A 15,199-nucleotide genomic window follows, 5' to 3' on the forward strand; every position below is an offset into this window, starting at 1 on the left:
ATCTGCCAATTTCTATAGAAAATGCAACTAGTATAAAATTTGAACCATCTTGTTTCTTTCAGAGTGATTAAAAGATAGTAAGATGTGTCTTTCAAGCAGTATTGAGTAGTGTTGGGCGAACCCGTTGAAGTTCAGGTTCGGAAGGTTCGGACAAACTTGCCGTCGGAGTTCGGGTAGGTTTGCTGAACCCCAACCCCTCTGGCCCGGCGGGAAACAAAGCGCTGGGGGGGGGGGGTGTCAGGCTCCATCAAACAGGCAATGGCCGGGAGCCACCGAAAATCCCTGCCCCTAGTTCTCTCTCATTTCGGCGGCTCCCAGCCATCGCTCGCTTGATGGAGCCTGACACCTCCCCCCCAGCGCTTTGCCTCCCGCCAGGCAAGAGGGCTCGGGAGGCAGATTCTGCCAGCCGGCTATGCAGGATCCCGGCCGGCAGCTTCAAGCAGGCAGTGGGCAGGAGAGGGAGGCGGGGAGGATTCTCCCTCCTCCATCAAAATTTAAAGCTTCAGATTCCTGTTGCTATCAACTATTAACCATTTTAAAAACACTATATATCATTGTTTGGCCAATTCACTATCATAATTTTATATCACACAATCCATGCAGCAATTAAGAAATGTATATGTTTAACTATTAGTAAGGACAGTGACAGTGCATGGCATAAAAGAAGAGGAAAGATGGCTGAGAAGAGAGAGGAGTAGTTAAATTTACTTCTGGTCTGGAACCCATATGGATTTTTTCATGTGGAAATGGGATTTTCAAAGTAGGAACAGTGACAGCAGAGAAGTTGTCTGCAATTAGCTCTTTACATGAAAAAGCCTGCTCTGTACTGAAAGCTATTTCTGAAGCCCGTCACTTCAGTTGCTTATAAAGGCTTTGGCTTTATTTTGGGGGGGGAAAGGTGGGTGTACTGTACCATTTATACTCTGCCAGACAATCTAGACAGTGGATACCATGTGGTTGTTGGAGGATATTTTAGTCCCAAAATATATGTGGGTAACTAGACAACTTGTGTAAGTAAATAGGTGCAAACAATTCTGGTGTTTGGATATACTGGTAGATGGAAATTCCATTGTCTTACGTGACTTCTCTGCTCGCATTCTCATTTTTGTATATTTGACAGAGTCAAATGTACACTCTATCTGGCAGCAAAATTAATCTGTTTTGAGTTGTTAAAAATATTTTATGCACTTTTGTAACTCACCTGGAAAACACTGCTTATGAGACTGATTTTAAAAATTATGAGGATGCGAACACGGTAATAATGAATTTATTTTCATCAAAGGGGAATACAGTAATAGCCACCAGTAAATTTCCAGAGCACTTTAAAATATGTGAATGTAACTATTTCGGAACTAACCAGATGGTCTATAACAAATGAAGACCACTGGAGACCTTCCAGAAGACTGGAAACGAGCTGACGTAGTCCCCATCCACAAAAAAGGTAAAAAGACTGACCCAGGCAATTACAGACCAATCAGTCTGACTTCTATACCTGGAAAAATACTGGAGAAAATAATTAAAAAACAACTTTGCCATTACCTAGAAATAAACAACATTATATCCAACAGCCAGCATGGGTTTGTCAGAAACAAATCATGCCAAACCAACCTCATATCATTTTTCAACACCATAACCAAATTAGTGGACCAACACAACGCAGTAGATCTCATATACTTGGACTTCAGCAAAGCTTTTGATAAAGTTGACCACAACCTCCTAATCCATAAATTAGAAAAAAATGGGGTAGGTTACAACACATGCAGATGGATAAACAGTTGGCTGGCCAACCGCATGCAACCACGTGGAAGAAGGTAGGCAGTGGGGTACCACAGGGTTCCGTCCTGGGCCCTGTACTCTTCCAATATTTTCATCAATGACCTGGACGAAGGAGTAGAAGGGGAACTAATCAAATTCGCAGACAACACCAAGCTGGCAGGGGTAGTCAACACCCTAGATGACAGGCTCAAAATACAGAAAGATCTAGACAGATTAACACTATGGGCTCACACTAACAACATGATGTTCAACGTCGACAAGAGGAAAGTCCTTCACTTTGGTAAAAAAAACAAACCCTAGACACACATACAGCCTGGGAGAAACCCCACTTAGCAGTAGTGACTGCGAAAGAGGTCTTGGTGGATAATCAACTAAACATGAGCCAGCAATGTGCAGCAGCGGCCAAAAAAGCCAACACTATCCTAAGCTGCATCAACGGGGATACACTCCAAGACCAGGGAAGTATTAATACCACTCTACTACGCCCTGGTCAGACCACATCTGGAGTACTGTGTTCAGTTCTGGTCACACTTCAAAAGAGACATTGAAACTCTAGAGAAGGTGCAGAAAAGAGCAACCAAAATGATTAGGGGACTTGAAACCAAGACTTACGAAGAGAGATTGCGGGAACTGGGCGTGGATAGCCTAGAGAAAAGGAGGGCCAGAGGGGACATGATAGCTGTATACAGGTATATGAGGGGTTGCTACAGAGAGGAGGGGGCCACTCTATTCTCCAGAGTACCAGAGGGCTGGACGAGGAACAAAGGCTGGAAGCTGACCAAGGAGAGATTCAACCTAGAAGTAAGGAAGAACTTCCTATGATCAGAGCAATCAATCAGTGGAACAACCTGCCTGCTGAGGTTGTGAACTCCCCAACTCTTTCAAGAGGAGATTGGACTGCCACTTGGCTGTGGTGCAGACTAGATGGACCATGGGGTCTTTTTCTGCCGTCAGACTTCTATGTTTCTATGTTCAGGCAGGGGGTTGGACTTGATGACCTGCATGGTCCCTTTCAACTCTAACAATCAATCGATAAATAAATAAATAAATGCTGGGATTTTTTTTAAAAAAACATCTCTGATCATTGCTTCCCACCATTTATTAATTCAGATCTCAGCCAAATGGTATTATCTTACTAATACTGTAATTATTTTACTAGATTAGAGGATAATGTATCTTTCAGACAATTGTTGCAAAACAGCCCTATACACTGGTCATATGATTTCCCCTGCTCCCATCAAAGCGAACATCAGCCTCTCTACCACAAGTCCCTCCAAAACATCCGAACTGCGCAAGCGCTTACAGCCCGTCACGTCTACGGCACACGATTTCCGCAAAACAATGGCTGCCGGGGATGCGCATGCGTGGAACGGCGGCGCGGGCGGGGGAGCTTGTTTTCCTGCAAAATAATGGCCGCTTGCGTGCGCGGCCATCCGCGCGCATAGGTTTTCCTCGATTCGGGTCTCTAGACGTACCGCCCAGGACCGGAGGCGCTCAGGATGCCGCAGAGACCCGGGGAGGAAGAGGAGGAGGAGCGAGAACGGGAAAAGGCTGCTCGGCGTCTGTGCTCGGTAAACACGCGGGAGCCTTGCCAAGTTATTTTCTGCAACCGCACCCCCCGCTCGGTGAAGCCCGTCTGGCTGGACTTCAGCGGGAAGCCTCGCCCCTACCCCACCCTGAATCCGGGCACCGGCCGCCGGATATACAGCTACTTGGGTGGGTAGTTTGCGGAGGGGCGCTTCGGGCGTTCAGCGCTTTGCGGTCGGTTTTATTAAAACGGACGCGACGTGCGGCTCGCCGCTTTTCTGCTGTCGGGTTGTTGCAAATAAAGAGACCAATATTGCAAAATGTTTATTAGGGGGGAATCCTTCGAGGGGCAGCTAAAAAAAAAAAAAGACGGAGATGCCCGTTTCTCTGCGCAGGAGGCGACGTGTTTTTGCAAGAAGCCGTGTGGGTGACGATGCTTGAAGTCGTGATGTCTGCAGGGTGAAGCCTTTCGGGGACTTCAGACTGTACATAAAAAAACGCGGGGGAAAGAAACAACCCGTTCTCTGCTGAAAAGCTTAGGCGGGGAGAGTGTTTTTATGGCTTTTCGATTGATATTGAACCAGGTCTTGACAGCCCTGCCTTGCTGGATTTCCCCCTTTTTTTCCATCTTTCCCGAGTGTGTAGTGAAGAAAATGCCACTTTTTCCCCTCCCTGGGTCTGTTTTTGAGTAGAGGATGTTTCTCCTTTTAGGAGAAAATCTAGAAGGTTTCACCTTTTAAAAAAAGGTCAGGAACACTATACAAATGTAGAGCTTTATTTGAAGTTGTCAGGATAAATTGAAAAAATGGCAGGCTGCGTTTCTGAGAAAGGTGGCTGTTTCTGCACTGGTAAAAACCCTATGAATGCATATTCAAGGAACTGATTTTGTAAAATATCTTGATTTGAAAGGTGTGCCTGTGTGTCCTCTTAGATTTCAGTGTACAGTAATCCTTCACGGTTCATCTTTTGCAGATTCACTACTTCACGGGTTTTCAAAAGGGGCTTAAATCCATTGAAAAGTTTAAATCCATTAAAAATTCATAAAATTCTTCTGCAATACTACTGTTCTCTAATAAAGAAACTGGTAGGATATCACATGTAGTTCCAGCTGAGAAACATTATAGAATGACTGTTTAATGCAAAGGGTGGGTTTTAAAAGTCCAAATACTCATTAAATACATAAAAAACTATCTTTCCTCTACTTCACGGAAATTTGTTTTTCACAGGGGGTCTTGGAATGCACCCCCCACGAAAAACGAGGGATCACTGTAAATGTAAACATTCCAGGACTACTTGCAACATCAAAACTGGTAAAAATAATAACCAAAACAGATTAAAAACAAATAGTATTTAAAATAAATTTTAATAAAATAGTATTTTATTAAAAATGGAAAGATCTAGGAAATTAAAGAAACAAATCCCAAGGTACTTGCAGATAATGGTCAGATTTTCTGCCAAATAAATGGCAGCCCTGGGAAGAAGGCAACACAAGCCACTTCTGAAAATGCTGCCAAGAAAACTGCAGAGATTCATCTAGTCAAAGGTGATTCCAAAGAACACACTCACAAATATTAACTGTATCTGCACTTGTGTGTCACTCTGACAATTCTCTCATTATACTGATAATTATCTCCAATTCCATCAAAGTTTTAATCTTTGTGGATTTTGCATTCTCTTCCAGCAGTCTTTATATCGACAACAATATGTGACTTTTCCATATATGTGTATGACTTGCTAGCAGATACTTTTCTTTTTTCTTTTCTAGAACATCTTTGGTTGTTCAGAGATGCCACGTCAGATGACAGTCTCCTTGTCAACCAGACAGAGCTGTTTGTAGCTACTCGCAATAGAAATGGACAACCCATATTAGCAAATATTACATTGCCAGGTAAAACTAGTACTGAATATCTGAAATGAGATTGCAGTATAGTTTTATTCTATTGTATGATAAAAACAATGCAATTACTAGCAGTTTGTTTTGGTTCTCTCCTTTTTGTCTGAAATAAGCAACAACTGAAATTCTCTGAATCTCTGATGTCTCTCATTTTGAGGATCATATCAACTGCACCAAAACTTTTTAGTCTTCCTGTCCCTCTCATCTCTTTCCTTCTTCCTTGTATTTTTGGCCAGTCTTTATTCTTTCTGTATGATAAACCCACCCAGTGTGCTATTTTGGATTCAGTAAACATTTGGCTTTTTTTTTCACTCCATCTTTTCTTGTTTTATCAGATACAGTTCTTAAACATATAATTCCCACTTCATTCAATTTTAATATTTTCTCCTGACATACTCAGTTTTCACTTCCAAATAACAAAGTGGCCAGAATTACATGTAGCCTTCTTGTTTCTTTCATTAAACATCCATTCTTTCAATATATCATCCATTACCTGCCTGTCAGCACATGCACATTTTAAAATTGGTCCATCTGTGCTTCCAGCTTTAATAAGACATTCAACTGATCCAAATTCATCAACTTGCACAAATTATTCATCATTATATATAACTAGCAATTATTCAGTCTGTTTTCTCTCTATCACAACTGCCTTGATTTGCAATCATCTACAGAACTAATCCTCTCTATATTTTTTACAATCTGTTGAACATTCACTGCAAATTTAGTAGAGACACTGTTTCTGAAGCAGTTTCTATAATTTTTGCTGTTTCTCTTTTTTTTTAAATACAAATTTATCATGGAGGGCCATGATTTTTGTTTTGATAGCTAATAAGAATATTTGATCTTTAAGCTTGCTTCACGTTAGTTTTGAGTATCTTAAGCCAAACATTAAAAGCCCATTCTTCTCTTGATAGTATTCACTCTGAAGGAAAGATGTCTGCAAGTTATCCGCACATTGGTGAAACCAGGAAACTACAGGGAATTAGACATTGTTCGTTCATTATATGAAGATCTAGAAGATTATCCAGATATTAGGAAGGATCTTCAGCGGCTTTCTGTGGAAAGGCATAACCGGCTGAGGAATGGAATCTCTGATTGACATGAGGAGTCTTAAATGAGAAAGCTACTTGGGCTAATAAACTGCTGTGTAAAAGAGGTATTAACTATATTTTATGAATGGAAAATATGACATCGACTTTCCATTGTGTGTTACTTAGCTCTTGTTTGGTTTAGCCTATGTAGGTTATATGTTGATAGCTATAGGCAAAGGAGGATAAGTCAAAATGCCACCAGGCCATAGGTAAAATACTTCCACGAAACAAAACATTAGGGAAGTTATGGAACTTTATTTAGATATCATACAAGAGAAGATGGAAGTGTTTCCAAAGCTGTTTCTTGGTGGCTCTTCACATATTCCAACTACTGTTTTATTGTTATTATTTTATTGTAAAAACTGAACTGTGAACAAAACAATCCTCATATTTAAGAGTAAATTACTATTAAATGTTTCACCCCTCTATATTTATCTTACAAATTGATTTTGAGAGACAAGAACATTAGGTTGTCTTTTATTCTTATGTTTCCTGTAGATTATTGTTATTGCTGCAGATATCTGACATAAGTAGAAAAAGATGGAAATTCGGTGAATGAATGTCTTGAAGTAATGAATATTACTTCCGTAAAACAGGGATTAAGCATTTTCTTAGCTAATATTCTTTCCATTGCCACTAACCTGAAAATCTAACAGCTGTATAGCATAGTTTTAGGCTAAAACACAATTGAACCCTGGTTCAAGTGTCACTATACCGGTAAAAGTGAATGAAATAAATATAAAATAATAGCTTCCACTTTTTTGATGTTCTAACCAGAAGCTGATGACCAGATATTTCCTGGCCTGAGCAATAGGTAGAAAACTTCCTGAATTTCCTATGCTTCCTCAGTTCATTGCACTATATGTTGCCCTTGACTTATATCTTCATTTCATAACAGTCCAGAATTACGATGCCCTTGGAAAGGTGCTTTGCAGCCCATAAAGCACTTTTGACTTTTGCAAAACACTATACCTCCGCCCTGCAGTCATGTGATCCTGATCTGGGTGCTTGGCAACCTGTTCACATTTATGACCAAGTTATTGCCAAGTGCCTTGCGATCATATGATTAGCATTTGCAATATTCTCTGCCAACCTTTCGAGAAAACCAGTGAGAAAGCCAGCAGGGAAAGTTTGCAAGCTGCCGCCCTTCTCATCTCCGGGAACTGTCTGAAAGAGCTGCCTCCCAAGGGAAGCTGAATCCCTTCAGCAGGATGCAGAAATGGAGCTAAAAACCCTGAAGATTTGGGCTCCATTCCTTCACCCAGTTGAAGGAGTTCCCTTTCGTGTACAGAGGGGAGCTGAACTCCTTTCAGCCAGCCTCCAGAGATAAGAGGGAGGCAAATCCAAGCAGAGAATAGAGTCAAAGTATTAAGGAAACACTCACATATGGTGGAAACCCAGTGCAGGCTGTGCATGAGAGTCACTGTTATCCAATTTTCTAGTCTCTTTTCTTTTTTTTTTCTTTTTTAATGGGGAAAATTCCAGTCTCTTTTCTATATAGCTACTGAAAACTAAGTTTCACAATTATTTTTATGTTATTCGGTGTCAGCAAAGAGTGCTTTCGCTATTTAATCTTAAACTTTCAGATGGGATAATTGAGGTAAAGGGCCAATGTTTGGATATCATTTTTCAAGTCAGGCATGTTTGTTAAATAATTTCATGCCCAAAATATTTTCTAATGTGTATAATTTGTGTGCATATGAATGTTGGCTGGAATGCTGTAAATAAGATACTCCTGTTTTAAATCAGAGAGCAAAAATAGCAACATAAAACAGGAAGGTCTTTATGAAAATGAAGTCTATAGTTCAGTTTTAGTAACTTAAAGTATTTAGTTCTGTATCTGAATTCTTAAAAGAAAACATGTTGTTAATGTGAAATTGGGCACATCATTACTGTTGTGTAATTCTATGTTTATTTGATATAGAGTGATAATAGTTGTCCAGGCTGGCTTATTTGACTTCAATTTCTGAATTGTTAATAACTGTTTTAATGTATATTTGATTATTTCTCAACATTCCATATAATGCAGTTTATCTTTTTTTTAAAAAAAAAAATCCTTGAAAATATTAAAGCAGCTTCTTAATTGGATCTCTGTTTTTCTTTTATCTCCTGCCCCTTCAGTTTGTATTAAAATGTAAACCTGTAGACTATATTAATGCACATTAAGTCATTGTTTATAAAATTCATTAGATAGATATGTATCAGATGGAAAGCCACAAACATACAAGTCATATTTTGTCTTGCCACGTTACATGAAGCCAAGCATAATGTTACTTGCTAGATTCTTAAACGATGCAAGAAAGCAATTGTAGGAAAAATTGCCCCCACACTAGGAAGCACAATGGGCTAATTAACAGTCTTTTCATACAGGTGTCTCAGGGCAATGCTTACTTTTCTTGACAAAAGTACATTTCTTAGCAATGTTTGGCTAGAGATCTGATATACATATGCTTTTCTCTATTTTTAAAATGGGTTCACCTTCTCCTTTTTAAACTCCTTTGAAGCAATGCAGGTGAATAGACCCAGCTGTCACAACAGTTACTCTAAGTAGCACTACTTTACATGAAATAAATAACTTTTTAGATATATATTTAATTGGTAATGCTTTACAATAAGGATGGACAATATCTGATGAAGCTGAAGCAACCACATTTTGCTTTGATGTCCGGCTCCTGCCTTAAGTTGAAAGAGTGGCTCCAAAAGGTTTCCCCCCAGTTCACTTCAAGATCCCTTATATGTGGAGCTAGTTATCAAAAACACTTTGTTTTAGGACAGGGATGTTCAAGCAACTTTAAGAGTTTTGGACGTCAACTCTCAGAATTCCTTAGCCAGCCATGAAATCCTCAGATCTTAAAGCTGGACACCCATGCTTTTAGGCCCTGCATTTACCAGATACCAAACTTACACTGTTATCTCAGAAGTATACTGTACAGGATTTTTTGGGAGGTGGGGGGCAGTGGACAGCTTTGGAACTTTGAGAGCATGTTATGGGCATCCTCCTAAAATGCTCGTAACCAACAAGGCCGCCAGTAAAATAAACCACTCAATTATTAGAAGCCAAAGGAAAATCTATTCCTTCTCATGCTCCCTAATCACTTTCTCTCCACTTTGTCATTAAAGCAGTTCTAAAAAGGAAAAGAACAAGGGGAGCAGGGAGTCTTATGTACTGACAGGCATGGGGGTACATTGGCACCCATCCTTTGTAATGACATATCCAGAGACGTGCATCTAAAATAATCACACTGGCTTCCATAGTGTCTTTACACCTAGGACATACATGGATTGGAACTAATTTTATTGATTTTGAAAACGAAAGGCAGAAGCAATGTATACAGTTTTATCAATTGTTTTAAAGTTTTAAAATGTTTAATGTTGTTAATCAATAATTTGTAATCTTGTATGAGTTGCACAAATGAGAACTAGTTTGTATTGTATGCCAATGGACTTTTTTATTTTGTTTGTTTTAGCATTGCTCCTACAAACCAGCTTTAGTCGCTGCACTTGAGAAATTGTTACAATAATAAACTTTTTTCTAGAGTTTGTTACAGATTCTTGCTGGGTGGATGAGACAGGTGATGTGTGTGTGCTATATTCTGCTATATTAGTGAATAACATCAAAAAAGAAACAACTCAGCAGGCAAATAAATTTCCTAAGGCTGTGTTCTGACCCAACTCCCCAAACACGGAAAATCCTCTGTAGTTGAAGTGATTCCTTTATTGGGAGCGCCAACAGCCCTGGCAAAAAGTTTCTCTTTCACCTCAAACTAACAAGTCCATTGGCAGGGGAGATGAATAGTTGTCTGGCACATCTGATCATGGCCCCCCACCTTTTAGTACCCAGAGCAAGGGTGGGGCTTCGCTAGCAGTGGTGGCTCTTCCCAAGGATCAATCCATGGATTTCCATTGCTCTCCTCTGCCTTCTGTGCATCCACACATCAGGCGCTGGACCCAGCTGTTTCTCCTGTTCTTCATCAGCCACCTCCAGACCTGGGGGCTGTTGACTGTCCAGCTGAGGAGTGATGGATGGCCCAGGCTCCGCTTCTTTCTCTCTGCCAGCTCCATTCCCTCTTCCCCTTCCGACCTCTCAAGTTGCCTTAATGCTGACCCTGACTCCCACGCTTCCTCATCTGATTTGGCTGCTGGAAGGACCGGCAGCTTGTTGGGAGAGTTTTGTGCATGCGGAAGGTAACCTACCAACTAGCCACAGTTAACCACTATACCTAATTGAAGTCTTCAATGAAAAAATTGCAGCAGGCTTTCTTGTAAAAATATATTTTACTTTTCTTCTGGTCAAAATGCTTCTTTAAATAAACTATCACCTTTACATTTAACCACTGTAACAAACTATTCACAATACTATTATATAACTTTATTACATCCACCACTGCAACCAATAATCACTAACTACACACCATCCAGAACAAAAACACTCTATAACAAGCCCTGTAACAAACTACATCCATGCAAGGGTGTTACTCCTAATATATAGGTTACAGCCAATCAGGTTGCAGCATAATTAGCAAACCCATGATTACATACTGATTATGGCTTACATCAGCCTTCCCTGGGGTTTGTAATATTTTAATATTACCTCCAGAAATAAACTTATTTCTGACACAGCTGACAGGCCACAACAGACTATACCCTCCCCTGGATGGCTCTCTTCAGCTGGTATAAAAAAATGTGATGGATTGTTTCTTTTCCATATAAGTGTTGTTGGAATTGAATACTATTTTCCATATTCTATGTCCTACGGTGCATGCAGAAATTTTGGGATTCTCTAAATAATTCAGTATTCTGGGAATCCCAGGATTTCCACCCAATCTTGGGTTTCAAAACATTTTGGAGTACTAGTTCAGGCACTCCTATCTCCTAGTGACTTGATCATTGAGAACAATTGTGGGGTGTATAGTCTAATACTTCTTGAAAATGTTGCTCAAGCATGAACACTTAAGTGATTCCACTACCTCCTCTATTGCCAAACATTTAAAATAAAATATGTACAGTAGGGGTTCTAAGCCATAAAATTGTGGCCATTAGTCACCACTGGCTTTTCAAAAGAACTTGGTTTTCAAAAATTTCTGGAAAGCCAAAACATTTTTGCAGTACAGTATGGAATATGCAAGATGGGTGCTGTTCTGTGAAAACTCCTTGCAGGGACTGTCCAAAATAAACCTTTGGAATTTGTCAACAGACCATTGCTTTTATTTTTAGGGTGAAGTAGGAATGGAGATGCAAAGTTACCACCAGATGTTCTGATTAACATTGACTGCAATGAAACACATGCCATTGGTTCCTATAAAACCAGCCAAGGAGCAAAGGCTGCTGGCAATTCCTGGGGCTGAAAAATATTTTTTTTAAACATACAACTGGAAGAGTTTGCAATCTAGGGGATTGGCTGCTAATACCTTACCTACTAAGTTCTCCTTATCTTTAAGAGTGCTGGTACTTCACCTGTCAGTGTCAACCATCCATAGCTTTTAGGGTAAACAACTAGTGGCTTCTCACTGTGCTCCAACAGCTTGCAGAACACAATCTTCAGATCCCTGAACTTGTCTTGCTCCTGGTTACCCATCCCAAGAAAGTTCTATTCTGTAGCTTCCATCATAGTTCCCTGTAAGCTGCGCAGCGTGCTATAGAGCAGGCAAATTTTAACGACAGCCCAAAGTTTTCCAAGCTGGCGTGGAGCGGGTTTCTCCCCGACAGACAGCTGATCCGCCCCTCCCAAGCTGTTGGTGGGAGAGAAAGCCCCAGCTTCCTGGGCTCTGCCGTCGGCCATGCCCATCTCCTCCCACGTCCTTCCGCTTCCCCTTGGCGTCGGAGGAGGCATTGGCCTCCTCCCCAGCCGCCGTGCTGGGAGCTGCCCCCTGGAGCTGGGGGCGACAGGCCCGGAATGGAGGAAGAGAAACAAAGAAAGAGATATAAAGGATAGAGAGAAAGAGGGAGGGAGGGAGAGAAAGGAAAGAGAAAAGGTGGGAGAGAAAGAGGGAATGAAGGAGGAAGAGAAACAAAGAAAAGAGTGACAGATAGAAAGAATAGAGAGAAAGAGGGAGAGAAAGGGAGGGAGAAAAAGAGGGAACGATGGAGAGAGAAAGAAAGAGAGATATATAAAGGATAGAGAGGGAGAGGGAGAGGGAGGGAGAGAACGGAAGGAGAAAGGGAGGGAGAGAAAGGAAAGAGATGAGAGAGGAAGGAGGAGAGAGAAAGGAGGGGGAGCGGATTATGGATGTCAGAACTCGCGTACGCCTGATAGTGTGCACTCACACATTTATTTATTTATTTGTTTGTTTGTTTGTTTATTTATTTATTTATACTTCTATGCCGCCCAGTCCCAAAAGGACTGCTGCTCAGACACTATACCTTTCCGCCCACACCGGGAAAAAATTAGAGGGAACACTGGCTTCCATACTATCTTCTGTTACAGGTAGCTGAGGTAAGACAGGTACTGTTGATCAACATCTCTGCCATTTTAAATGCTAAGTCCAGGCTTAGCACGACTTCCACCTTATCTTGATTCATCCCAACAAGGACAGCCATGATTGCTTGGATGTGAGCATAATGAGAAACTACATAAAGTCATTCCATGTTAGAGATCAAGGCTCATTGATAATTCATTTATCAGAGAACAGGGCCATTCCTACAACCAGAGGCACAGCAACACCCAGCAGCAAGAAAATATATTTTGGCTATCCAGGAAAAAATTCTGTCCCGAAAAAACCCACTGTCCCCACTCCTGCAACTGCAAGTTCAGCCGACTCTGCTGAATTTGTAACTGGATTTCTTAGTGTGACCACAAGGGAGATCATTGTCAGTAATCCCACCATTTTTTTAAAAAATAGGCAGAATACCAAGTCACCAAGCAACGGCCTATCAAGCAATGATACATTCAGAGTCATCCAGAGTGCTCATGTTGAAATGGGCAGTTATAGAAATGAAATAAAACTTGGAATAATAATTGGTGTTTTTTTATTGGCAGGAGCAAAATCTTTATGGGCAGGAGCCAGGAAAGTCACCAGAGAATGCTAAGAGAGGCAGTAGTCCTGAATGGGAGAACAGGCCTAGTTCAATTCCAGATCAAAGTCGGGACACTGCATGAGGGCAGCAGAATTTAGGTTGACACAATTTCCTCTTGGAGGAAAGAACAGCTCTTGTTCCTTTTTTTTGCTCAGCGCTAGTATTAAAATCTTACATCTTATGCCTGCCACAGACGGAAATGAATGGTGCAATATCCTTGTGAACATAACAGGGCTACATAAATTTGCATAGGTAGTTTATCAATGAATAATGCATAGAGGGGGAAGGAAGCATGACATATAATAAGCAGATGTGGTTGATCCACGTGCAAAACTCACGGGTTAAAATATTATAAGAACCAAAACCTCTTTAAAATACCATTGATGTGCTCTAAATCTGTCTGTGATATATTTCCATCTGTTAGAAGAAAATTCTTGTTCTGTTCTGTGCTGAGTCAATGAGTACAGAACACCTTCTTGAAGTGGAGGTAGAATTTATTCCACAGCAGCGTAAACACCCAGCGGTTGAAGGTGGCCAGTCATGTATTGAAAAGCAAGGTTTGGAAATAATAGACATGTTTAGGCTTTGTTAGTACAGCATGCAAATATAATTTACTTAAGATGGAGGTTTGAGCTTAATCTGGTGGGAAGGAAGTGCCATTTCCTCACCCTGTGGAGTGAGATAATCTTCATATCTGTTGTGTGAGTTAACTTTTGGCCCAGATGTTGGAAAATCTCTTTAAGTGTTTATTTTGGTATCTTGGGGAGTTTATGTCTAGTTGACATCAGTTTATTTCCTTGTGTAAAAGGCTCTTAATAGATTTCAGGTAAGTAAAAATGTGGTCCAAAAAACATTTAAGGGTCTTTTTGTCTTACTGTTTTAAATTTCACTAATAGCTCCTGGGATACCTAGGGTCAACCTGTGGTCTAGCTAGCAATGTGTCCTAGAGCTGGGGTCTCCAACCTTGGCAATTTTAAGACTTGTGGAGTTTGTGAGTGCGTACTTTGTTTCCAGACGACTCCGCCCTGCCCTGCCCAGGATCCTCTATTTCAGAGGTTTCCAACCTTGTTAATTTTAAGTCCTGGGGACTTCAACACCCAAAGCTGGCTGAGAAACTCTATTTTATTTATTTATTTATTAGATTTGTATGCCGCCCCTCTCCGAAGACTCTATGTCAAGCTAGTGCAGAAGTTGGTGATAAATCAATGGCTTGCCACACTATCTATAGAAGGCCTGATATTTACGGGAACTGGGAAGGGGTGGTTTTCATGAGGTAACAGATGCAGCCGCAAAGCATTCTTTTGATTGGTTCAAGGGCATCCTATGCCCACCCACCTAGGCGGAAGCGGAAGGACTTGCCACATTGGCACAATCTGAGTGGGCCAAGTGACAAGTTGGTGGTTGGGGGACAAGGGATATGAACTTTCAACTGAGTGGGAAACTCAAATTCAGGTTTCCCAGTGTTGGTGCCAGGAAGGCTCTGGAAATAAATTGGAACTTGGAGGAGTACTTTGACTCTGATTTAGTTTGGATGATACCTGGAACCTTGACACTCTGGGAGTCTTAAAGTTGCCAAGGTTGGGCACCCCTGTCCTAGAGGCTTTTACCTTCTCAAACCTCTATTTGCATAATTCAAAGAATTAGATACTTGAACTTCTGTTTTTTTTAAAAACCAAAAAAAACCCTTGCAGTCTGATTCATCCTTAGTGCCCTTGTTTCTCAATCATCCAAGTAGAATGTAAGTGATGTTCAGGCATTGATAATTTTTATTTAGAAATGTTAGGCTCTGGCTTTTTTCCTGGAGCCAAAAAATAGCCTTTTATTTTATTTACCGGTATTTGTTTGTTTGTTTTGGTGGTATACACAAAGATATAACAATATTTATATACATACTATT

At 40.7% G+C, this 15,199-nt stretch overlaps 1 protein-coding gene across 2 annotated transcripts; it reads left to right on the plus strand.

Moving 5' to 3' along the window:
- Positions 1–3,095: 3,095 nt before the first annotated feature.
- VHL (von Hippel-Lindau tumor suppressor) lies at positions 3,096–8,376 on the plus strand. Of its 2 annotated transcripts, none has more exons than XM_070738294.1 (3): positions 3,096–3,347; positions 5,069–5,191; positions 6,112–8,376. In XM_070738294.1, the coding sequence occupies exons 1-3, from the start codon at positions 3,131–3,133 to the stop codon at positions 6,294–6,296; spliced, it is 525 nt and encodes a 174-aa protein (XP_070594395.1). In that variant the 5' UTR covers positions 3,096–3,130; the 3' UTR covers positions 6,297–8,376. The 2 variants fall into 2 exon arrangements, with proteins under 2 accessions (XP_070594395.1, XP_070594394.1); XM_070738293.1 differs by having other exon boundaries at positions 3,127–3,492.
- The last annotated feature ends 6,823 nt before the right edge of the window (positions 8,377–15,199 follow it).

Source organism: Erythrolamprus reginae, chromosome 2, assembly GCF_031021105.1.
Source record: "Erythrolamprus reginae isolate rEryReg1 chromosome 2, rEryReg1.hap1, whole genome shotgun sequence".
NCBI lineage: Eukaryota > Metazoa > Chordata > Lepidosauria > Squamata > Dipsadidae > Erythrolamprus > Erythrolamprus reginae.

Bases quoted from the DNA above. Each gene is read 5' to 3' on its own strand.
- VHL (XM_070738294.1), top strand. From the start codon at position 3,131: ATGCGCATGCGTGGAACGGCGGCGCGGGCGGGGGAGCTTGTTTTCCTG. The intron at 3,348-5,068 runs GTAAACACGCGG...TTTCTTTTCTAG, and splicing joins CTGCTCGGCGTCTGTGCTCG to AACATCTTTGGTTGTTCAGA. The intron at 5,192-6,111 runs GTAAAACTAGTA...TTCTCTTGATAG, and splicing joins AGCAAATATTACATTGCCAG to TATTCACTCTGAAGGAAAGA.